Raw genomic sequence first — 22,630 nt, 5'->3', positions numbered from 1 at the left:
GTTTTGGTTTGTTTTTTGTTTGGTTGGTTTTGGGCTTTTGGGGTGGTTCGTTTTTGTTTTGGTTTGGTTTGGTTTTTTGTTTTGGTTAGTTGGTTGGTTGGTTGGTTGGGTGGGTGGGTGGGTGGATGGGTGGTGGTGGGGGTGGTTTTGGTTTTGTTTTCCCTTTGGTTTGGATTTTTGTTTGATTGGGTTGTGGTTTGGGTTTTGGGGGTTTTTTGCTTGTTTTTTTTTTTTTTGTATAGTTGTTTGGTTGGGTTTTTTGATCGGCTGTTTTTGTGGGGTTTGGTTTTGGGGTCTTGAGTTTTGGGTTGGTTTGGGGTTTTTGTTCTAAAGAAATGAGGAAGGCAGTGCACACCGCGGACTACATCCCCCAGCGTGCACCGCGGCGCTCCGTGACGTTCCGCCTTCCGTTGGTGCTGCGCAGCCGCATGTCCATTCCCGCGTGGTCTAAAGCCGCGCGTTGGGCCGGCGCTGCTGCTCGGAGCGTGATTGGCTAGAGGCGCCGCGGCCATGATGGCGGGTGGCGCCGGCCGGGAGGGGCTCGGGGCCGGGGGGCGAGACCCGGACCCGGACCCGGACCCGGACCCGGACCCGGACCCGGACCCGGACCCGGCTTCGGCTTCGACTCCGACTCCGACGTGGGCTCTGGCGCCGATCCCAGCACCGACCCCGGCCTCGACACCCTCTTTATCTCTGGCCTCGGAGTCTCTGCAACCCCTGCAGGACCTGACCGGCGATGGAGGGGTGCGCAAGGAGCAGCTGCGCCCCGGCAGCGGGCAGCCCGTGCCCCCATCCGCCTCCGTGGCAGGTAGAGCCGGGTCTGGTGTCTCCGGAGCCTCCTGTGGGCCCTGAGAGGTCCCGTGGCCAGGGCCGGGCACCCCTATTAGGGATGTCCCAACTCTCTGGCACAGGTTGCCCAAGGAAGCTGTGGTTGCCCCATTCCTGCAAATGTTAAAGGCCATGCTGAAGCAACCTGCTCTACTTGGAGGTGTCCCTGCTCATGGGCAAGAGGTTGGACTGGGTGATCTTCAAGGTTCTTTCCAACCCAAACCATTCCACGATTCTTGCAGTCTCTCCAGGGCGGGTGCCTGGAGTGAGGCTGCCTGTGCTCGGCCTGGCTGCCCGGGGAGGTTCAGGGTGCTCTGCAGTAATGTTGTGCCTGCATTCACTGGTAGTGAATTCAGGCACAACAGTAGTTCAGGCACCAGTAACCATCTCCTGAGCAGCTTTTAAATAGGAATTGTTTCCTTTAGCCTGTGTTCAGCAGGACTAAGAACGTGAAAATCCGTGGAAGTGTGGGCTAGAGTGAGGATCTGGTGCTCATCTCTGTCACCTGTGTCTCTGTGTGAGGTTTGGTCTGTGTGGCTGGACCTGAAGTGGGTGCTGAGGGAAACAGGGCAGAGCCTGTGGGGGAAGATCCCCCAAGGCGCTAATGTTGACATGCCAGTGGCTGGCAAAAACCATAACAAGGACTTAAAAGTGCTGATATTGTACTACGGTGTGTCTCTGTTTCAGAAACTGTCTCCTCTCCTTATCAGTGTTTTAATACTTGTGATACCCTGTTTAACTTCTTGTGGCTGACACACTAAATGAAAAGGCATCTTGACCTTGAGGAATGAAGGATTTCTAGGGCCTACCTGTGCTCACAGAGAAGTTTGAAGTTGAAAGCAGTTCCTGAAGTGCAGGGCCCTGGTGCTGTGTCAAGAGAGGCCCATTACAACGTATTTTCTGAGGCAGAACTGGAGTTACAGATGCAGAGCTTGGGGTAGCAGTACATTTTCCCCCTTGTTCCTCTTTCCAGAGCTCCAGCTTTGGTTAGGGAATTATTTTTAAATATTTCTGCATATAACTGGGGCATTTTAATTTGCTCGGCTGAAGTTTCCAATTCTTAAAAGTGCAAAATCACATCTCTTAAATAGATTAGGACTGTGAAGCAGCTGCTTTGTCTGGGAATTATGCTAAAACACACAGCAGTTGACTGCTTGGATGTGACCAGGTTTTTGGTGTAAAACAGAAGGAGTTTTGCTGCCTCTGCTGTTCTATAGCAGAACGGAAAAGGAGAAGCAGGATAACTGGGTGGTTACAACTCTTGGTGTGCTCCTGATGTTGCTGTTATGGGATATGAAATCAACCTCTTGCTTTTCCTTTCTACCCACTACTCGCTTTGGCTGTACAGTGAAGTACTCTGGGTACCTAGGAAATTGGAATAAGCTCTTCTGTTCAAATGGGAACAGCAAGTATCCAAGGCTGATGAAACTTGGAAAAGGTAGGTTTGAGCCACAAACTTTGTTCTGGGGCTTGGGATTGTAATAAGGCATTTTGGGCCCTGGGGTTGTATTAAGGCATTTCAGTTTAAATGCTGTTTGGTGTCTTTAGGTTGTTTGAAGCCTTTAACACTTGTTTATGGAGTCCAAAATCCTCCTGGTTCACGTGGGAGATGGAATCTGGACCTGCTCACCCTCTGCCTGGGAATGGTAGGGAGGTGTTTCCCACCTGCCCTCAGGTAGTTTTAAATCTCTTGAGAGGAGATGATTTCCAGGCTGGACAGGCCTTTTAGTATGCTGGTCTAGTGAAAGGTGTTCCTGACTGTGGCAGGGCTTGGACTGGATGCTTGGCTTGGACTAAAGCCCCTTCCAATTCCCACTCTGGATTTGCAATGCCATGTGCTCAATCCCACAGCAGCAGTACCCCTGATAATCCTTTCTGGAGCAACTGGCTGTTGTAGTTGCTGAGACAGGAGCTCCCAGGGATTTTTTTTCCATCAGGCTTAAGGAGAAGTCATTGTTTGGTGTGTGAGGGTGTTGATGTTCGTGAACTTCACATGTCCCACCCCTCGTTGTGACAGACATCACGCTGTGGGGGCTGGAGATCGGGCTGCTGTCCATGACCAAAGGAGAGGCTGCACTGTTCGTCCTCACTCCAGAATACGCCTATGGCCAGCGGGGCTGTCCTCCCTCCATCCCCCCAGACACCACGGTCCTCTTCAAGGTGGAGGTGTTGGACTTCATAGACTCAGAGGAGTGCGACACCTTCTTTGAGTTGACTTGCGTGAGTTCTTTTAATAAGGCTTGAGACCGGAATCTGGAGGGTGAACCATCATTGTCCTGTCTCACAGTTGCTGTGGCTTGTGTGTTACATGTGTTCATGTGAATGCTGGTGCAAGTATCTAGTCCCTGGGCTCCCAGCTCTGCTCTGATCCACATGCCTGCCTTTTGTGTCCCTCCATGTCTTTCTCTGTTTGCCCTCCCATGCAGAGGGAGAAGGCGGGATCTGCCTTTGTTTGCTCCTCTGTGCTGGAATGGCTCCCATTTATTTTTAGTTTTACCAGAAACCTCATGGTTGCACTAGAGGGCAGCAGCTTCCAGGAATTTCTTTAAGGAACAGTAAGGAGCTGACTGTTACAATCCTCTTCAGTCTGCAGTGTCCCAGTGCCCCACCAGCCCTCACCCTTTGTCTCTGCCTCCTGGCTCCTCTCCCAAGTGCTCCCTCTTTTTTCCTTCCTGGTGAGTTACAGTGCTATTGTTAATTAACCTTTCCATGTCAAGGGCTTTGGGCTGTGGTTGTGGGTCAGTGAGTGGAAGCAGAAGCTAATGGGGGAGCCCCTCCAGCCCCTGCACAGGTAAATTTTCCCCCAAAGCCCTGTGAGCAAACCAGACTTGTTGTGCTCCCTCCTTGCCCACCCATTTTGGCTGACTGACCCCTCTCTATGAACTGGTTCCAACTTGCAGACCCAGAAGAAAACCTGTGCCTCCATTTTTATCTTTTTTTTTTTTTTTAATGATTACTGGGATTTTTGTTTTGCTGTTTGGTGTCTTTGGGAGTGTTAGGCTGTCCCAGAGCTGGCCTGAGAGCGATTAGAGCAATGGAATGTTTCGAGCAGCTTTGTGCCAGTGTCAGCATTTGTGTTAACTCAGCTGTGTGCTGAAGGAGTTGAGCAGGTTTTAAGAACACATTCCTGCTTTTTTTCAGTCCCCCTTTAGGCCTGAGGAGCTTCCTGACCTCTTTAGTGGAATAATCAGCACAAGAACACTGTAATGTTTCAGCCTGGCTGGGGAGATAGCACGTGGTGGTGGCCCGGCCTTGGTAAGGACCTGGCTTCTGCTCTGTGAATAGGAAGGAGCTGTTCAGGACTGTCCTGTGAGTTCTCTGCCTGTTTTCTTTAGTTTGAGCTGAAATTCAGATATTTCTTCACACAGGAACAGCGGGATAGACTTCCTCTAGAAAAGGTGTTGAAAGTGGCAGCGACAGAGAGAGAGTTTGGCAACTACTTCTTCTATAAGCAGCGCTTCAAGATTGCCAAGGACAGATACAAGAGGGTATGGCACCAGGAAGATGTGGGGTGTGCTTTGGGAAAGCTTTGGAAGAAGGGATTATTTTAGCTCACCACAACAGGTACAGGCTAGAGATCAAATAGCTTTATGGTATTTTTCCAGGCATAGTTTGTTACTTTAGAACAAGGCTTGCACACCTGGTTTTGTGTGAGCAGCAGTGGTAAATTAAGGAATAGTCACAGAATCATTTTGGCTGGAAAAGTTCTCTGAGACAACAAGTCCAACTGTTTCCCAGCGCTGCCAAGGCCACCACTAATCTATGTCCACAAGTGCCACATCCACAGGGCTGTTAAATCCCTCCAGGGATGGGGATTCCACCACTGCCCTGAATAGCCTCTGTGCAAGGGCTGGACAACACTTTCAGTGGGAAACTTTTCCCCAGTATCCGTCCTGAACCTCCTGTGCTGCAACTTGAGGCTGTTTGTCTTGTCCAGCTATCTGGGGGCAGAGCTTGACCCCCATCTGGCTGCACCTTCTTGTCCAGGAATTGTAGAGAGTGAGAAGGTGATCCCCCCTAATCCTTTTTCCTAGTCTGAGCCTCTCTAGCTCCCTCTCCTGGCAGGGTAAACGCTCAGTTATTCTCAAACTGGAAGGCATCTGCTACTTTTTCAGAGGTAGAGATGATTCAAAGTTGCTTTTGCTTGGATTTTTGAAACAAAAGTAATTTGACTTGCCTTCTCCCCTGTAAAATATCCATATTAAGTCTGAGTCCTGGGTCCTTTTTTTTTTTTTATTCTTCTGCTTTCCATGGTAAGTTTCTAAACCTGTGGTCATATGGTCAGCATGACTAGTCATGCTGAGAATGCCATGCCCTGTATTTAGAGTTTTGATTGTTACTACTTTTTAGTGACCTAGGTGAACAGAAATATGGGTGTAGCTGCTGAATGAGATGGATTTCTCACTTTCCATGATGGATTTGTTGTGCACTGGCTGGTTTTCCCTCTCTGCTCAGGCACTCTCCATCCTGGGTCGCAGCTCTTCCAGTAAGACAGAGCAGAGCCAGATCAACGCTTCCAAACTGCTGCTGTTCCTGAACCTCTCACTCACTTACCTGAAACTGGAACGTGCTGACCGAGCTTTGAAATACGGGGAGTTGGCCTTGGAGATGGACCAAGGAAATGCCAAAGCGCTCTTCAGGTGTGGCCAGGTGGGCAAATAAATCATTATGGAACATCCTGGCCTGGTTGTAGAGGGAGCCCAGAATGAACTGAATCTCTGAATTCTGGGCTGCTGCAGTAGTCAAGGTGGTTTGTCTGCATCTGCCCTTTTGGACAGTCTGGCTCTCTGGAAATGTGTCACATGAGCTTTTCCTGGAATGTTCCTGAATTACTTTTCTCTGTCGCAGGAAAGTTTGTTTTGGCACGAGGCCCGAAGAAGGGCAGCAGGTCTGTATTTATCTTGTGATGCATCTAACTTCTTTCCATGATAGGCTTGTCTCTACATGAGGGAGTACAGCAAATCCCGGGATTTCCTGGCCAGAGCTCAGTGCATCCAACCCTTCAACCGTGATATCAACAATGAGCTGAAGAAGTTAGCAAGGTGAGAGCCCTCCTTTCTATACCTGGGGAAGAAAGAGAGTGTTTGGACAGGCTGTAATACCCATTCCAAAATATTTAAAATATTAAAAAAAACCCCAAACTATTGGGTTAATAAGTGACTTGGGAAAATGCATGTGGAGAAAACAGCTTGAAACATTTTTCTGGCCCAGAAGCTGCAAGTGAGGAGCTCAGAGCACCATGTATTTCTTTGGTGGGATGTATGTTTCCTGACTTGTGAGCAGATAAGGGTAAGGACAGGGATGTGGGAGCTACTAAAATACCTCAAATCCAGTGAAATATGATGAGACTGATGATCCAGCTGGTAATGTTCTCAATAAGTATGATTTTCATTCCCTTTAAGATGTGTTGGTTATTTTCAGCAAGCTGCATGTGCTTCAGTGCACAATACTAATATTCATTGAAAGTGAATTTCTTGCCATCTTGGAGATAATAAATGAACAGCCCTGAAGATGAACTCTCCCTTTCCCCACAGGCTGAGTTAAGGACTATCCTGCCAGCTTTTAGTCATGTCCCCACCCCACCAAAACATGACTAATGCTTGTCTATGGCCTCATGATGCTCTTCCTTTGAAACTGCCAAAAGCATTAGGTTTTTCCCAAAAGTGTGTGCTGTCCTCCTGGCACTGTTTACTGAGGCAGGAGCAATGCTGTCCTCAGCTCTGGAGCTCACAAAGCAGCCCTTGAATATGAACCCTCTTCTATATGGCAGTGCCAGGCACTTGCAGAAAGGCAGCAGTAACACCTAAAAAGAGTGATTGGTGCTGCTGGAAATGCCAGTCTGGCTGAGTGCCTTTTGCCAGGGGATATGTTGGTGGAGGGCTGTTCTGTCCTGTGTATTCATGTTGTCTTTAAATAGTCTGTCATAACACTGAGTCTGCAAATGTGTTCTGTTACTTCCAAAGCACAAAGAGCTTGAAGGTGGTAGTATTAGCTGCTGGTCTGGAAATTTTAAATTAATCTCTTATATTCATCCTGATCTCCCACTGGGTATGGAGCTACCAAATTGTCCACTGAGAGTGGGGAGTTCTAAACTAGATCTGGCTGGCTGCTCTTGGAGGCTAGTATATGTATAATGCTAGAAGGCCTGATTCTAGAAGCCTCATGTATTCACTTAGATTTGTTTGAAATATTTTGGTAGATAAAAGGGAAATTTTGCTAATGGTGTTTAGGTGGTGTGGCTGGAAAGCAACAAGACATTTCTGCCTTTGTCAGCTCCAGCTCTGTAGAGAGCAGCATGTTCAGTGAGTGTGCATGTGTCAGAATTGAGTGCACCTTAAACCACTCTTGTCCCGGAGTTCCTGCTTTGCTACCTGTTAAAACTGGTGTACTTTTTGCTTTTAACCATGCAATGGTTTGGGTTGGAAGGGACCCTAAAGCTCATTCCACTGTCATGGGCAAAGACTCTTTTCACCATACCAGGGTGCTCTAAGCCCTGTCCAACCTGGCATTTAACACTTCAGGGATGGGGTGGCCACAGCTTTTCTGTGCAACCTGTGCCAGGGCCTCCCCACTCTCACAAGGAAGAATTTCTTCCCAGTATCCCATCTAACCTTGCTCTCTGGCAGCAGGAAGCCATTCCCTCTTCTCCTTGTCCAAAGTCCATCTCCAGCTCTCCTGGAGCCCCTTTAGGCAAAGGAAGGTATTCTGAGGTCTTTCTGGAATTCTTTCCAGGTAAACACCTTTGCTCTTCCAGCCTGTCTTCAGAGCAGAGGGGCTCCAGCCTTTGGAGCATCTCCATGGCCTCCTCTGGACTTGCTCCAGCAGCTGTATGTGTTTCCGGTGCTGGAGGCAGCACTGCAGGAGAGGTCTTTTGCCTGTGACAAAGAGTGGAATTAGTGTGAAACAGATGAAGCAAGTGCTACCGGGTGTTGGTAATGAGGCCTTACCTCTGGCTAGATATGTAACGTTGCCAGCCTGCCCTTGCCTGAGAACTTGTAGTGTGATCTGACAAATGAAATATGATTCAAAATCTTGTTTTTAGTGGCTTTTCACTTCCTTACTGAGTACATTTGTACTTTGTTAAATGCAATGTTGTGTGGTAATCAGCAAGCTCCCTTTTGCTGTCTAAACCAAAGCTTTGGAATGCATCTGTTTACTGGCTGAAACAGATTCTTGCCAAAATCTCCTGGAGAACAACAGGTGGAATCCAAGGTGAGAGGTATGTAGAATGTGGCTGGTACCAGCTGTGGTGGATTTGGTGCAAATTCTGCTGCTGAATCTAGGAATTCTATTGGAAGGCTTGCATTGCATCAAAACCAGAATGAATTTAGGTTCTTCCAATATCTGGTATTAATCTGTTCCTCCAAACAAGGGCTCTTGGATTTCCTGCTGTCATAGGTGTGGGAATGTGCCAGCTACGGGTGGGCATCCTTGGTCAGCTTCTGTGTGAGACTTACCAGGAGAGATTTGTTGTGCTGGGATTTCGTACTCTCTTGAGGTTCCGGGCCCCAAGGGTGCCGAGGGCTGGGGCTGAGAGAACCTGAGCCAGCCTCTCACTGGGGCTGGTTCTAGTGTGTTGCACAAAACCCTTCGCTTTTGGCCTTATATGGCAGCAGATGCAGGAAAGCCGAACTCATGGGCAGCCACTGATCCTGGGAACAGTGTTCCCAAACTGACTCAGCCTGCAGCTCAGGGATTCCTTACCAGTGAGGTGAGAGCATAGAGAGCAGAGGATACTGTGCTTGGGAAAGTTCAAGTGGAGCGGGCTGCAAAGCTTTTGCCATCCTGTCCACTGGCAAGGAAGAGAGAGCAGAGGAAGATACATTTCCTTGTCATCCACTTAGTCCAGACACAAATCCCCGCTGTCTCCTTCCCATCCTCTGCCCAGATCCTATATCTACGGTAGATATCCTGCTGTATGGTAGTTGGACAGTGTCTCCTGGGTGCTAAAAGAACTTGCATAAGGACTCACAAAAGTATCCCACAGCACACAGGTGGGGTTCCTCTGCACTGTCCCATGTTTCCAGAACTAGTGTAGGGAGCACCTGTCTAAGGAGGCAAATGATCTAATTAGTCCCGAGCAGAGCAGAGATCCAAGGTCTGGGGATGAGACGTGACATTTCCAGCTCTCTTTCCCTGACATTGCAAAAAGAAGGGCTTGGAGGAGCTGTGTCTGTGCTGCCAGCACAATTTTCCATCATGTTAATTTATTTATATCCAGAAAATAACATTATTTTCAGGTTGTGACACTGAGGGTGGCACAGACAGTCTCCAGCCCCTGACGCCATCCTGTACTCTACTTTGCAGATACTACAAGGAGTACATGAAAATGGAGAAAGAAATGTGCTGCCAGATGTTTGACCCTCTCAATTCTTATGGCTGAGAAGAAATCAAGGTAACCAGATTTTGAAAAGGGCTGAACTCTCCCAAAACATGTCATGCCTGTAGTGTTCTCAGGTGGGGAACTTGCTTCTCTTCTGTGGGGTAGGCTTTTGGAGGCAAAATGGAAAGTGGTGGGAGTGTGTGGAGAGGAAGGGCAGGATGGTGGGGTGGAATACTGCTACATCATCATCTTGAAGAATCTTTCTTGTGAGGCAAAGCATGTGTGGGACAGGGACCTGGAACTGGCGGCAGTTGAGTAAGTTTGGTTTGTTGTTTCCTGTGCTGCTCATCCCAGCTCATTCCTGGTCAGAGCCAGGGGCTGAAATAGCTCTACTTGTAGAGCTATTTCAGCCCCTGTAGTCTTGTTTCTCTGCCAGTTAAAAGAAAAGGAAAAAAAAAGAAAAGTTCCTGTCAAACTTAAGAATTGGATTTCCTCCTCCTCTCCAGCACTTCTGTCTGGAGCTGTTGGAATGCCTCACTTCAGAAGAATCTAAATATTTTATTTCTGGGGGTTTTTTAAGTATTAAAAGAGGTCTGTTTGGATAGAAAACTTCAAGTAAATGTTTTGGACTCTTTAAAGCCTTAAATCTTCTAGCAAAATTGACAGGTTTATAAATGCACAAAGGCTCTTTGATCCATCTTTTTTTCCTCAAAATCTTCAGCGGGGGTGCAAGCAAGAGCAGAAATCTTTTCTGGTCTCTTGCTTTGGGGGAAACCCTAGGGAAAGAATTCTGGAAAATGACAAAATCCTTCTGTCATGAACCATCCCGAGCTCAGGGCCATCAGTTTGCTGCTGTTGTCTCTCCTGCAATGCAGACAGTACCTCTTTGCTAGCAGAAAATGAATATTGGCAGCCTTTCCATCAGCTCTGGTGTTTTAAGGTTGTCTCTTTGTGCTTGTGAGGAAGCTAAGGCAGTGTTTGAGGAAGAGGTTGGATTGAATGCTCCTTCCTAAAGGAACACAACCTTCTCCTGACTGGACATGATTCCTTATCTCTTTGGACATCTGGACATCGTCTGGACATCTCCTTGCCTTTACTCTTCCTGCTGCTCCTTGCTCTGGTCCAAGCTGGGCATGTGACCTCAGAGCACAAGTCATCCTGCCCTGGGTTTGGGATGAGACTTTAGTAAGTGTGTTAGCAGGTGCCTGCCCCCCGGAGAGGAGCTCTGAAAGGGGTTGTAAGACTGATGAGATCTTGTGCAGAAAGTCTGTGGCTCTAGAGTTGGCAAGAGGCCCTGATTTTCTACTTGCTGCGTTTCAGGAAATTGCAGTTTGGAAGCATATAGGATCTTGGGTCTCATCCCTGGTGGTGTCTGACCTGGGAAGCTCTTGTGGGGGTCTGGGATTACCTGGGTGTGGTTTGTGGTAGGAGTCAGGGTGATTGTGGTGATCTGCTGGGTCACCAGACAGGTCGTCCCCAGGAAGGTTGTGTGGCTTCTCGTTTCCCACAAAGCATCGTGTGAAGATGCTGATTTCCACACATCTGCTGTAAGTAAAACCAGTGATTTTGGTTAGAGGAGACTGAGAAGTACAAAGGAAAAGGGCGAACTCTCTCCTGTAGGCAAGCTTAAGTGCTGGGCTGAACTGCTTATCAGCCAATTTATCCACTGACTTCTGTGTATGGAGTTCACCCACCTTACACAGCTGATGGGTAGCTGTCAGTCAAAAATATTTCCAGGCTTCCTTGAAGTTGATTTTTGTTGTAGTATTAAAAGGAAACTAAGTCTCCCAGATGAACATAAGTCACCGAGACCCAAACAAAAATCTACTGTTCATTCATGGCAAAAGAAGTCCTTTGCTGGAGGAAGTTCCTGCAGGGCCTTGTGTGAGCTGAAGGTTGTGCTGCTGCTTTAAAACTTCATTTTACATTCAGAGAAGAGCAAAGCAGTTCCAGCAGGAGCTCCTCCTCCCTATCAAAGACACTGGGAATTGGTCAGAATTGAGGCAGAACATTCTTTAGTGTTTTCCAACAGCTTTGTACCAGTTAAGTTTAGAGTACAGGCTGTACTGGGGCAGTTTGGCAGGCCAGCTTCATCCATTCTCTTAGACACTGAGTGAGGAGATGGGCTGGAAATGCTGTCTGCAGTCCATGGTTAATGGACCAGTGGAATCACAAAAGTTATACAAAACCTCCCTATATACCAGCTGACAGATGTTTGTAAAGCACTGAGCTGACCTGTGGTCCAGCTCCTGAATGGCTCAGAGCTGTAGTTGTAGTATCTCTTCCCTCCTGAACATTGCTGCAGCCATCCCTTGCTTCACAGCTCTTTCCAAGCTGAGACTGCTATGCCTTTGCTGAACCCTGCTGTGTTCCAGGAACAAAGTTCATTTCTCTGTACTAAATAATCCAGAGGTTTGTATAATTACACTCAAATCTGGGTTTGAGCATTGATGCTTAAACCCAGTTTGATGCACCTGAGCATCTTCCTTCTGCCTGATATTTTTGCAAGGGATTTTGTAATGATAGGGCAGAGGAGAATGACTTTAAGCTTTAAGGACTTCAAGAGGGAAGATTCAGATTTGATATAGGGAGGAAGTTCTTTCCTGTGAGGTTGGTGAGAGCCTGGCACAGGTTGCTCAGAGAAACTGGAGCTGTGCCATCTCCGGAAGTGTTCAAGGCCAGGCTGGATGTGGCTCTGAGTACCCTGGTCTAGTGGAAAGTGCCCCTGTCCATGGCAGGGAGTGAAACCAATGGGTTTTAAGGTCCTTTCCAACCCAGACTATTCCATGATTTCTGTAGCCCCTGCCAGCTGTAGAGCCCAGTTCTTCCAATTGCCACAAATATCTTCCTCAGAACACATTTCCTACCTTTTCAATGGAATTTTGGGTCAGAATAGATCTCCCTTTGGCTAAATGCAAGGCTGCTTGTGGTGCTTCTTGGGGGAATTCAGAAGTACTCAGAGGGAGACAAAAGCACAAACTCCTTTTTAAATCCATCCTGCTGCAGTTGCTTCTAAATCTCTTGGCTCTCAAGCTGGCCCCTCTGAGGGTTTGGTTTATTCACCTGTCTCTGTTCACTTTGTGTGGTGCAGGTATGTAGAGCCCAGTTTCCTGGGATGTGCAGAGCTTTAAGTCCTCCTTGGTGTTCCCTGAACTGCAGAATGGTGGGCTGAGGCCTCTGGCTTTTTGGAGCATTTTATTATGTTTTGATTGAAAGACCTATCAGGAAAAAAAAAAAAAAAGAACTTTCCCATTGTTTTGTTGTTGTGGACTCTCTCTCATAAGAGAACTAAATCATGAGGACTGGGGACAACTTCCCTAAGAATGTCTGGATTCTAGTAGAGGGTCCTTGGTGATAGTTCTGTCCCAGGAGGATGAGTCTCTGTGCTCTTATTTTTGGCTATAGGTGAGCCAGAGTTTTGAAAGCTTGTGTCTGATATGTATCTCAGCTCCCTATACAGGAGAAGTGGTCCCAGGAGTTGGGAACACACAGGGAGATGTGCCAGTGAAAACAAACAAGACTGAAATTATGACAGGAAACAGTAACTTTGCAGTCAAACTGGTGATTACCATGAATAGCAAGTTCTATCAATTCTGGAGGCATCAATTGGTGAGAACTGGCTGCAGAACTGAGGCTGTGTCACCAGGTAGAAGTGGCTATAATTGGGCTTAAAATCAGCAGCAGTTGCCAGTTGAACTGACCTACTAAGCTGCAGGAGACTTGCAAATAAACTGAGAAGTCTGTGTATTACACAATCAAACTCCTGCCTTGGGAAAGCTCCAGACTTGGAGCAAGTTGCTGTTTATTCCTTTCCCTCCTGCTCTCTCTTATTCCGGAGCAGAGCTGAAATGTACCTCCTGCTGATTTTGTTCCTCCCCACTGCGGCTGAACAACAGAGAACCAGCGATTCACTGCTCCTTTAGAATATGCAAATTCCTGTCCCACTGAGGTGTCCTGTGCTGCAGAGGAAATTAGGTCTCTGCTTTCTGCTGAGCCTTGCCAGGTGAGGGGGAAGGCTTGAAGGAAGACTTAATTAAGCATTCTCCTTGTTAAGCAAAGGAAGGAGAAAGGTTCTAATGAGGTTGTTGAGTTCTGTTTTCCTTCCAGCTCTCTCCTCTTCTAGCATCTTGCACTTTTTTCTGAGGATTTCTGCAGTTCCTGCCTGCAGTAGTACCTGCGATACCTCTCTGGAAGGATCTTGGGCTCTGATCTCTTCTGGAAACTGAAGAAATTACTGCGGCGCCTGGTTTTAGGGATCCCTGTAGGGGACATACTGGACATAGGTCTGGATGCACTAGGGCTGGCTTTGCCTAGACTGGGAGGACTGGCCAGGACTTAGAAGCCACAAGGTGATGTGAAATGGAAAGGAAGAGACCTGTGCAATATCCCAGTGTCCTACTGTGCCTGTCCTTCAAGGCTGTGGTGAAGTATTGTTCCCCAGCCTTATCCAAGGATGGGCCCTCTGCTGTTCTCTCTGATTTAGGAAGTGCCTAAAGCCTGTAATTTCCTTTTGTGCTCAAACACAAGGCTCCCAGGTGGGGTAGGAGCAGATTCCTGGCTACAGTGCTGAAAGGAAACTTTGCTGACAAGAGACTGGGGCCAGGTGGGGTTGGGCTCTGCTCTCAGATGATAAGTGACAGGACATGGGGAAACAGCCTCAAGTTGTACCAGATTTAGATTGGATATTTGGGGAAATTTCATGGAAAGGGTTGTAAAGCATTGGAATAGACTGCCCAGAGCAGTAGTGGAGTCACCTTTCCTGTAAGTGTTCCAAAAATGCGTGGATGTGGGACTTCAGGACACGGTTTAGTGGTGAACGTGGTGGTGCTGCATTGATGGTTGGACTTGATCTTAGAGGGTTTATCCAACCTCCTGAGTTTCTGTTCTCCTCCAGCTCCTGCCTGTTAAAGGTCACCTGGCACTGGTCCTGGGAAGACCAGGCTGAGACCCCAAGGGATATCCCTGTGTGAGGTTTTACTTCTCAGAGCCTTTGCCAGCAGCTCTAATATAAAATATTGTGGTGTTACAAATCAGTAGAACATGAAAAAGGTGCTGGGCTCTTTCCATTCCCATGATAACAGCTGGTTTATCATGCAGGTGGAGTTTAAACAGACTTGGCTATGTGTAAGATGGGAATTTCTTTATGAAGTTTTAGCTTTGCAGAGCACTCAGAGTCACTATCCCTCACTTCCCACAGCAAGGAGGCACATGATTATCCTAAGTTTTTCTCTGACTTATAATTTTTTCAGGCCTCCTTTCTCTCCTCGAGTTGCTCCGTCTGGGCACCAGTCCTGCTGCTTTGGAGGCTCCAGACCTTCCCTTTGAACTAACAGAAGAGATGTCTTTGTCCTTTTTTTCCTTAGTCTTTAATCCAGGGATTTTAAGTGATCATGGATACTTATTACTGTCCTGATGCCCTTCAGGGGAAGTGCTCTCCTGGTTATGAGAGGGTGTTGGTGCTAGTCTGAGTCCTGCAACCTGCCAGCTCTGCTTTAGTGAGCAGTGAAACACCAACAAACTTGAGCAGAGTTTTAAATGCTCTAATTGGGCATTGCAGTAGCTGTGATGATACAGGAGCAGCTGAGGTTAATGTGATGAGTGCTGAGGGCCCTCAAAAGTGTTCATTGTGGTTTTGAGAAACACTCATCTGCTTGTGAGCTCCTAAGCCTTGTTCACCCTTGTTCACTTGTGCATGGAATCACTGAATCACGGAGTTGTTAAGGTTGGAAAAGCCCTCTAAGATCACAGAGTCCACCTGATCCTCCAGCACTGCCAAGGCCACCACTAACCCATGTCTCCAAGTGTCACATCCACACATCTCTTAAACCCCTCCAGGGATGGACACTCTACTGGCCTGGGGAGTTGTGTCAGTGCCTGACCAACCATCCTGTGAAAAAAATGTCAATATCCAAACTAAACCTCCCCTGGCACAGCTTGAGGCTCTTCTTTCTTGTTCTGTCCCTTGTTCCTTAGGGGCAAAGCCCAACCCCCACCTGGCGGCCCCTTCCTTTCAGGGAGCTGTGTAGAGCCAGAAGGGCCCCCCGAGCTGAGCCCTTCCCAGCTCCCTCAGCTGCTCCATATTGGAGTGTCTTTTCCATCATCAGCAGCACAGAGCAGCTGATGGAATTGGGGGCTGCATCCCTGCTGGAACAGCATCTGGGCACTAGCAGGTGTGTCTGACACAGTGGCAGGAGCACTTTGCAAGCAGGTGATGGTTTTGGCTATCAGCACCAGGAAGTCCCCCCAAGGGCTCCATATTTAGGGAATGAACTTTTAGGAAGTCTTTTTGCTTCAGATGCAGGGAGTGTCTTGGCACTGTTGAGAGTTGGTTTGCAGAGCTCAAGAGTTACTTCCAGTAAGGATAGAACATGACCTTAATGTGCCTCTTGTGCAGCCCACCCTGCTTTATCAGGGGCTGTTGATTCCATAGAATGCTGAACATTATTGTCGTAGAGGTTATCTGAGCACTTGAAGGACTGGGAGCTGCTCCGAGGATCAGTTTCAGCCCCCACTTGCTGGGTGAAGTCCTTCCTGAGTCAGAAGTGTCTGTTGATGAGTTCATCATTTCTTTCACCTTCCCATAATCGTTCCTCTTATGGGACCTCTTGCTCTCTGAAGAAGAACTTCTGTTGCTTTGGCTGAATGCTGTTTTAAGGGTTTGTTTGTTTTAAGGTATGCTTGGGAAAGAGCTCTGCTTTATGTTCTTTTTGCTTTATGTATTCTTGTCTTATCCCAGATCTAAGCAGACTTCACAGCCCTTCCTTCCATTACTTTAGGTTTGGGATGGTAGTGCATGTCATCAGCATTCAGGGCCTTTGGAGTCAAGACTTGTTACAGATCTCTGGAGAATTCCTCCTGCCACAGAGTGTCTCTCTAGCATACATGCGGCTCTTGGAACTCACTGTGGATCTTTTGCAGAGCTGAGAATCTTTGTAAATTGACTTGAAAAAAAAGTCCAGAGGAAAAAATGTGTGTAAGTGCAGATCTTGAGATGACAGTTGACGTTTATGTGGCTTGGCTTTAGAAAAGAGGAGCAGCATATCTGTTCCTTCCACTTTCTTCTGTGGATTTGGGCATCTGTGATAGGACTCTGACTTTGGATGTGGGAAGGGTGGGTGTCTGTGCTTGTGTGCTGCCATGCTCTGAGAATATATCCACAGCCACCTCAACCATTGGAGTGGCTGCTTGAAGTCCTCACAGCTGGACATCCCTAAAGAGCACTTACAGAGAAAAGAGGAGGGCATGGCTGACTGCAGAGCCACTTCCACAGAGAGCATATCAGTGGTCCCTAATTAGGGAATTTTCTCCCTAAGGCATGTCACCTGCTCAGAGAAAGCTCCCTGGGATGACAGTGTCTCATGCCCAGATAAATCAGGACAGGCTGGTGTTGTAAATAGCTGTTCCTCTCCTGGTGTCAGGGTGGATTGCCCAGCACCTAATGTTATCAGCTGCTGAGAGCACGCTGGTGCTGCTGGAATTTGATCTCAGCACTCTAGAGCACTGCAGCATTAGAAACCTCTCATGGAGTCCATGAGATTGTTCCCTCCTGGTTGCAGTGGTTTTTTCTCCAGAGTGTCAGTGCCTGTGGGACTGGTCAGGCTCTGAGTGAAGAGCATTTCTCAGGCAGTTGCTGTTCACGGTTTTGGCTCTTTGCTGATGTGTGCACATAACATCTGCTTTCCCAGCCAGGCTCATGTGGAGCTGCAGTGTTAGGATGTGCTTTATCCTTCTGGCTACTGAGTCACAACTTCCCTTCCTTTCTTCTCCATGCTCAGTTGTGAATCCCATTTAGATCTGAACCGAAGCATTGAAGAGGAGATGTTCTGTTTCCCCTAAGAGAGGAGGCTGCATTTCTGTGAATATTGTTTGAGGTCACTTTTCTGAGATGCGAACACTTTCCAGACTGCCACCACCAACCCGATTTCTTGGATACTTGCCTTGAGGAGCATTCTTCTCACTGAGGGTTGTCCCAGTGCAGCACTCTGGGAGCTACTGCCTCAAGGCATGGGGACAGTGAGGGCTGAACTGGCAGAAACCATGGTTAAGTGCACAATTCTGAGTTTTCCAGTTTCCTCATGTTTTGACAGGAACTTTATCTGCTGTGTTTGGTGCCTCCCTACAGCCTTTCTAGAGATGGAGGCAGGAAAGGGGGAGCTGGGGAAGATGGACCTGCAGTTTTTTATGCAGAAAAGCAGCTTAAAAAAATTGTAAAGCCTTACTTAAGCATTAACTGTTAAATGTGGCTTTAATGCAGAGTAAAGGTGATATAATTATGATTATAAATGACCTGTGACCTGGTGTGTTACTCCCTATGAATTGATGATCAGCTTTGTAGTTCAAAGGATGAGTTAAAATAGCTGAGACCAACAGGCTTGTGTGTGACCTTTGAAATCTGAATGTGCCTTGCTGGATTTCATGGCTGAGTTGCTGCCAACCTGCTGTAGTGAAGGAAACAAACCTTGGAGCAGGGCTCTTGTTGGAGTGTGCTATGCTTCTCCATCCAGGAGCAGCACAGGTATTGAACCTTATCCAGCTGCTCTGTCTACAGGGTCCTGTGATTCCCCTCTACTTCTCTTCTGATTGTGGAGCCATTTGGTGGAAATGAAAGAGATAAACTGGTCAAACACTCCCTGAAATGACTTTAGGATTTCAGTTTGAATATTTTTTTAATTAGCTGCATGTAAAGACTTTATTACTTCAAATAGCAGCCATGAAACCAGAAACCTCTTGGTCTGATCCTTTATTTTCCTGGTGTATAAGAAGCCTCAGTTAGCTGTAGGCTCGTTCCAAATTAGACACTCCAAACCCCAGCTAACAGCTGGTGGGAGCACCAAGTGATCAGCTTTGAAGTATGCCTGTTGGGAACATGAGGAGGAACTGCTGCGCCGGGTTGGGATTAGACTGACAAGGAGCAGAGTGGAAGTCAGTTGTATTTTAGGAGGAGCAAGGGTGCTTTAGTTTAACAATACAGAGAACACTGTAGCACATCCAAGAATAAGGATTCCTTTTTCCCACTTGAAGCCTTTCTTTCCTTCTCCTGGTTGAAGAACTTTCTGCTGTGAACTGGAGAAATTATTTATGTTTTTCTCCTTCTGATTCATTTTCAAAGAGATCAGCTGAAGTGTCCTTTATGGACTTCCTTTCCCCCTTTTCCTGGAAAGTGCTGCCAGCCTGGGCTGACAACTGATATCTTTGTGTGTCAGGAACCTCGTGTACCCCCAAAGTTTTGGAAGTTTTGGCAGTACAAGGGGGCCTATTAAACGAGGCTGTAGCATGGGATTTGGTGAGTGCACTAACTCTCCATTTCTGGTAGGCTGGAAGTCTCATTCCTGTGTTTCTGACAGTATTAAAAGTTCCTCAACTCATTTGTGCTTTTATTATCCTTAACTTTAAATTGGGGACAGTCCTTGTAGGAGGCACATTGTGCTGACTCAGGCCCAGTTTTCTGGCAGGGTGGCCCTTGGTCATAGGTTCTGTGTGGCTCTGAGCCCATGGACTGATGATCCCACTGCTCCAGGGTCATCAGAGGAAGATGAGTCATTAGGGGTGGGCTGGAGAGTCTTGATGTTCCTCAAAGCCCCAGTTATTCAGTGATCCTGTGGTGCCTTTCAAGGATGTATAATGAATGAGGTGTGGATTTTGAGCATCATGTGATGCTTCATCTTCTCCTCTTTTAGTATGTAAAGAAGCTATTTCCCTCACAGTTCTTGGTTCTTTTTTTTTTTTTTGCCTCCTGGTTAGCAGCCTGTAACTCAATATCCTCTAAGGAACAGGCTTTCCTATTTTGCTACCAGTAATTTGATTTACATGTGCTGGAATGGCCACTGCAGCTGAGCTGGCTGGGTCAGCTGTGGTGGCATGCAGATGCTGGAAGAGTATAAAAATGGGTTTGGGCTCCTGGTATTCCTGAGCTGTGAGCAGATCATGCACCTTTTGGATGGTATCCTTTGATACTCAGAGCACCTGTAGGTGACAGATGCTGGGTTGTTCTGGGGAAAGGTTTCTAAGGATTTTCTTGGGTTTTCATTTATTCTGTTTTTCCTTCTGCTGGTAATCCTATGGATGAGAGAGGGACAAGGCTTATGTTCCAACAGTATTTTGGTGTCTTTTGTGCTCACAAATTGGGGAAATACTTCCAGTAGGAGTTTTTCTGTGTTGGTATTTGAGAGGAGCCACTTGCAGCTACATCAAGGACAGCAGGATGTGACCTGTGGCACCAGACACAGGGAAAGGTGCTGATTCTGTCTGAGGACCAGGGAGGGGAAGGTGCTGTTTCTGTAGGAGCAGAGGGAAAGCCCACCTGGGAGAGGCACTAGAGGAGCAGATGAGCTTTTGGCAACAATGTCAGTGAAGCCATTAGAAGGTGTGAGGTAGGTGAGCCAAGTCCTGATCAGTAACCAGAGAGGCTCCCCTTTCAAGTTTAGAGCTGAGGAGGGAGGAATCACCACTTAAAAACAGTCCTGGTTCTTACCCAGACCAAGCTGATGCTGCACCAAGATATGAATTTCCTTCTGGTTACCCTAGAGAAGGGGGAGGTATGGGTGGAGGCTGAGATGAAATAAAGAGGTTTTGCTGGATGTGGAAATTGTCATTTCCCTTGCCAGGGCTTCAAGACTGTCAAGGACCCAACTTGCAAGTGATGGGGTGAGGTAAACAATTGCCCAAAGTGCTGGGGGTGCTCTGTGATCCATTGTTGCGATGCAGCCAGATGGCCAAGCCTTCCAGTGCTCCTGTCCTGCAACAGGAAGGGGCTGGGAGCGGGGAAATATGGGAAAAAGCAGTAGAAATCTGGGTTGAAGAGAAATTCCTGTTTGTCATACAAAATTCACCTTTCTCCCAAAGGCAGAGTAAGTATCCAGGCTTCAGTTTCCCAGCACCAGGAAAAGTGTAAGTGATGGGAAGCATGGATGACCCTGCATAGGAAGGGAGGTTGCCCAAGGAGTGCTTTGGGGTTTTCCCTGAGGGGGCCTGACTTGTTTTTAGTTCTTGTCACTTAATGCTCTGTTTTCTCCAAGTCTTTCATGAGGAAGTTGAATGGATTTTAAGGGGATTTTACTGTGTTTGTTCCATTTGTGCTAATCTGTGGAATTCTAGGTGTTTCTTTCAGGGTCACTGGAGGTGTGTGCTGGTAACCATGGATCATTGAGAGCTGAAATTCAATAAACTGTGCAGGTGATGCTGGGGAAACACTGACTGTGATACTTTGTCATCCTAGGACTGTTGCAGCTGTCCACCTTTTGGCACATGGAGATCTCAGCATCACATACAAGTTTTGGGAAAAGGGGCAGGAGCACTGTCTTACTTCAAGAGACTGAAGTGAAGGTTCAGTGTTTATACACAACCTGATTTTCCTGAAGTTTGGTTTGTTTGCTATGTTTTGAGGCAGTTTCCAGAATAATTGAATCCGTGCTGTTGGAGAGAGGAATGGGTCTGTGTAAATTCCTTCTCTTCTCCCATGCACACTGTTTGAAGAAAACTTTTTCCTGATGTCCTGCCTCTTGCAGATAGATGCCAGGCTGCTTTCAGGAAATTTGTAAGGGGGAGGAGGATGCCATGAAGTTTTCTATTTACACAGGTTGATCTTAAAAAAATATGTTTGATATTTTTTTTCTGAGGAAATAAACCAACCTGAACATTAAAGCTGGCAGGACTTGTGCCAATGTATTGCACAAATAAAAGTGATTGCAAGAGTGATAATGCCTGAAATGAACTGGAATTTGGAATGGGGTCTGTAGAGCTGGCTCCCTTCGTGGGTGACTGGTTGTTGTACTCTTTGTTTTGGCTGAATGTTCCTGTGAATGTTGATGCTAGATCTAAAATTGCTGAATAATACCAGCTTTGGAGCAAACTCCAGAACTCTGTGTGCTCACATGGGGCTGTGGCTGGGATTGAATAAATGCAGAGTCAGAGATGCTCTAAGAGCTGGACTCCCTCTGCTCTGGAGCCAGGCTGAGGAACTGGGGGTGTTCACCTGGAGAAGGCTCCAGGAAGACCTTAGAGCCCATTCTTCTGTGTAAAGAGGCTCCAAGAGAGCTGGAGAAGGACTTTGGACAAGCAGCTGGAGTAACAAGACAAGGGGGAATGGCTTCCAGCTGATAGAGGGCAGGGTTAGATGGGATAGTGCAAAGAATTTCTTCCCTGTGAACATTGAGGCCCTGGCACAGGGTGCCCAAAGCAGCTGTGGCTGCCTCTGGATCCCTGGAAGTGTCCAAGGCTGGGTTGGCTGGGGCTAAGAGCACCCTGGTCTAGTGAAAGGTGTCTCTGCCCATGGCAGGGGGTGGAACAAGATGAGCTTTAAGGTCCCTCCCAACCCAAACTATTCCATGATTCTGACTTCCACAGCCATATCAGCCAGGGCTTCCCAGCCATCCATGTATCACAGGTGGCCTCATCTGTCCATCTTCTTGGCCTTGCTCTTTCGCAGAAGGGTCTAAAACCATATCTCCAGGCAGTAGAGGTTGGGCTGGCACTAAGAGGAGAATTGTAGAAGCATGGAATATCCTAAGCTGAAGGGACCCACTGGGATTGTCCAGTTCAGCTCCTGCTGCAGGGCCAGTGTGTCCCTGAGCCCTTTTCTAGCCTGACACTAGATGGCAATGCCTCCTTCCCAGCAGTGTTTCGGACTCCTTTCTGAGGGCCTTTAAATCTGGATATCTGTCTTTCTCTGCATAAATTTTGTAGTAACTCTGAGTGGGAGTTGATGCCTCTTCCCTACAAGAAGCAGAGAACTTTGTGCTTCCTGGGATAAGATAGTTCTGAAGACATAAACACAGCAAGTTTCCTAGAATGGGACAGCTGTGCCTCCCAGGAGTTCCCTAACAAGGGCTGTGCTGGCACTTCCCTGCCAGCCCTTGGGTCAAAAGACTGTGGGCAGCTGGATCCACGAGTGGAGACTTGGCACATCCCCGTCCACCAATGACCTTGGAAAGGCAGGATCTCCTGGACCCCAAACTGTGGGGACAGACCCCATTGAGAAAGACATCTCATCTGCTAAATCTGAAGTGTAGGTGGGGTGTGACTGCTGTGGCGCAGTGATAAGCTTTCCAAGCCTCTGGAAGAGCCACTCCAGTCCTGCTGCCAGCAGCACACACAGCAGGAACAGCAGCCACCCTTCCCTGCCACCCAGGCCATGCTGGTTAATTGTACTTCACCCAGAGTCTGTTAACAGGCAGGTTGACAGGCAGTTTGTTGCTGTTGGAGACTTCCCACGGTGAGGTAGATCTTGCTGAAGTGCATTTTTCTTTACCAAATTATGTCGAAAAACTACTTTATTTTTTTTCTTTTTTTTCCTTTTCTTTTTTCCCCCCTTTTTATTCCCCTCTTTTCTCCCTTCCTTTCTCCCTTCCTTCCTTCTTTTTCATTATTAAAGGAGGAAATACAATCTCTTAGTCCCTGGGCAAAATCAGAGGTGTGTTCGGATTCTGACTTGGCATTAGAGCCGAAATACTAGTCCTTGAGCAAAAGAGACAAAAATCTCTA

At 47.4% G+C, this 22,630-nt stretch overlaps 1 protein-coding gene across 1 annotated transcript; it reads left to right on the top strand.

Annotated features, from left to right (window-relative positions):
- Positions 1-513: 513 nt before the first annotated feature.
- Positions 514-20,848, top strand: FKBP6 (FKBP prolyl isomerase family member 6 (inactive)). The gene is made up of 8 exons (XM_066563750.1): positions 514-808; positions 2,177-2,266; positions 2,846-3,048; positions 4,197-4,316; positions 5,284-5,478; positions 5,761-5,870; positions 9,136-9,223; positions 20,367-20,848. Exons 1-7 carry the CDS (start codon positions 514-516, stop codon positions 9,209-9,211), a joined length of 1,089 nt encoding a protein of 362 aa, XP_066419847.1. The 3' UTR covers positions 9,212-9,223; positions 20,367-20,848.
- Positions 20,849-22,630: the final 1,782 nt, after the last annotated feature.

Source organism: Molothrus aeneus, chromosome 20 (assembly GCF_037042795.1).
Source record: "Molothrus aeneus isolate 106 chromosome 20, BPBGC_Maene_1.0, whole genome shotgun sequence".
Classification (NCBI taxonomy): Eukaryota; Metazoa; Chordata; class Aves; order Passeriformes; family Icteridae; genus Molothrus; species Molothrus aeneus.
This window is presented reverse-complemented; position numbering and strand designations above follow the sequence as displayed.

Coding starts and splice junctions, on each gene's coding strand:
- FKBP6 (XM_066563750.1), top strand. CDS start 514: ATGGCGGGTGGCGCCGGCCGGGAGGGGCTCGGGGCCGGGGGGCGAGAC. Junction 3,049..4,196: donor CCTTCTTTGAGTTGACTTGC/GTGAGTTCTTTT, acceptor TTCTTCACACAG/GAACAGCGGGATAGACTTCC. Junction 5,479..5,760: donor CGCTCTTCAGGTGTGGCCAG/GTGGGCAAATAA, acceptor TTTCCATGATAG/GCTTGTCTCTACATGAGGGA.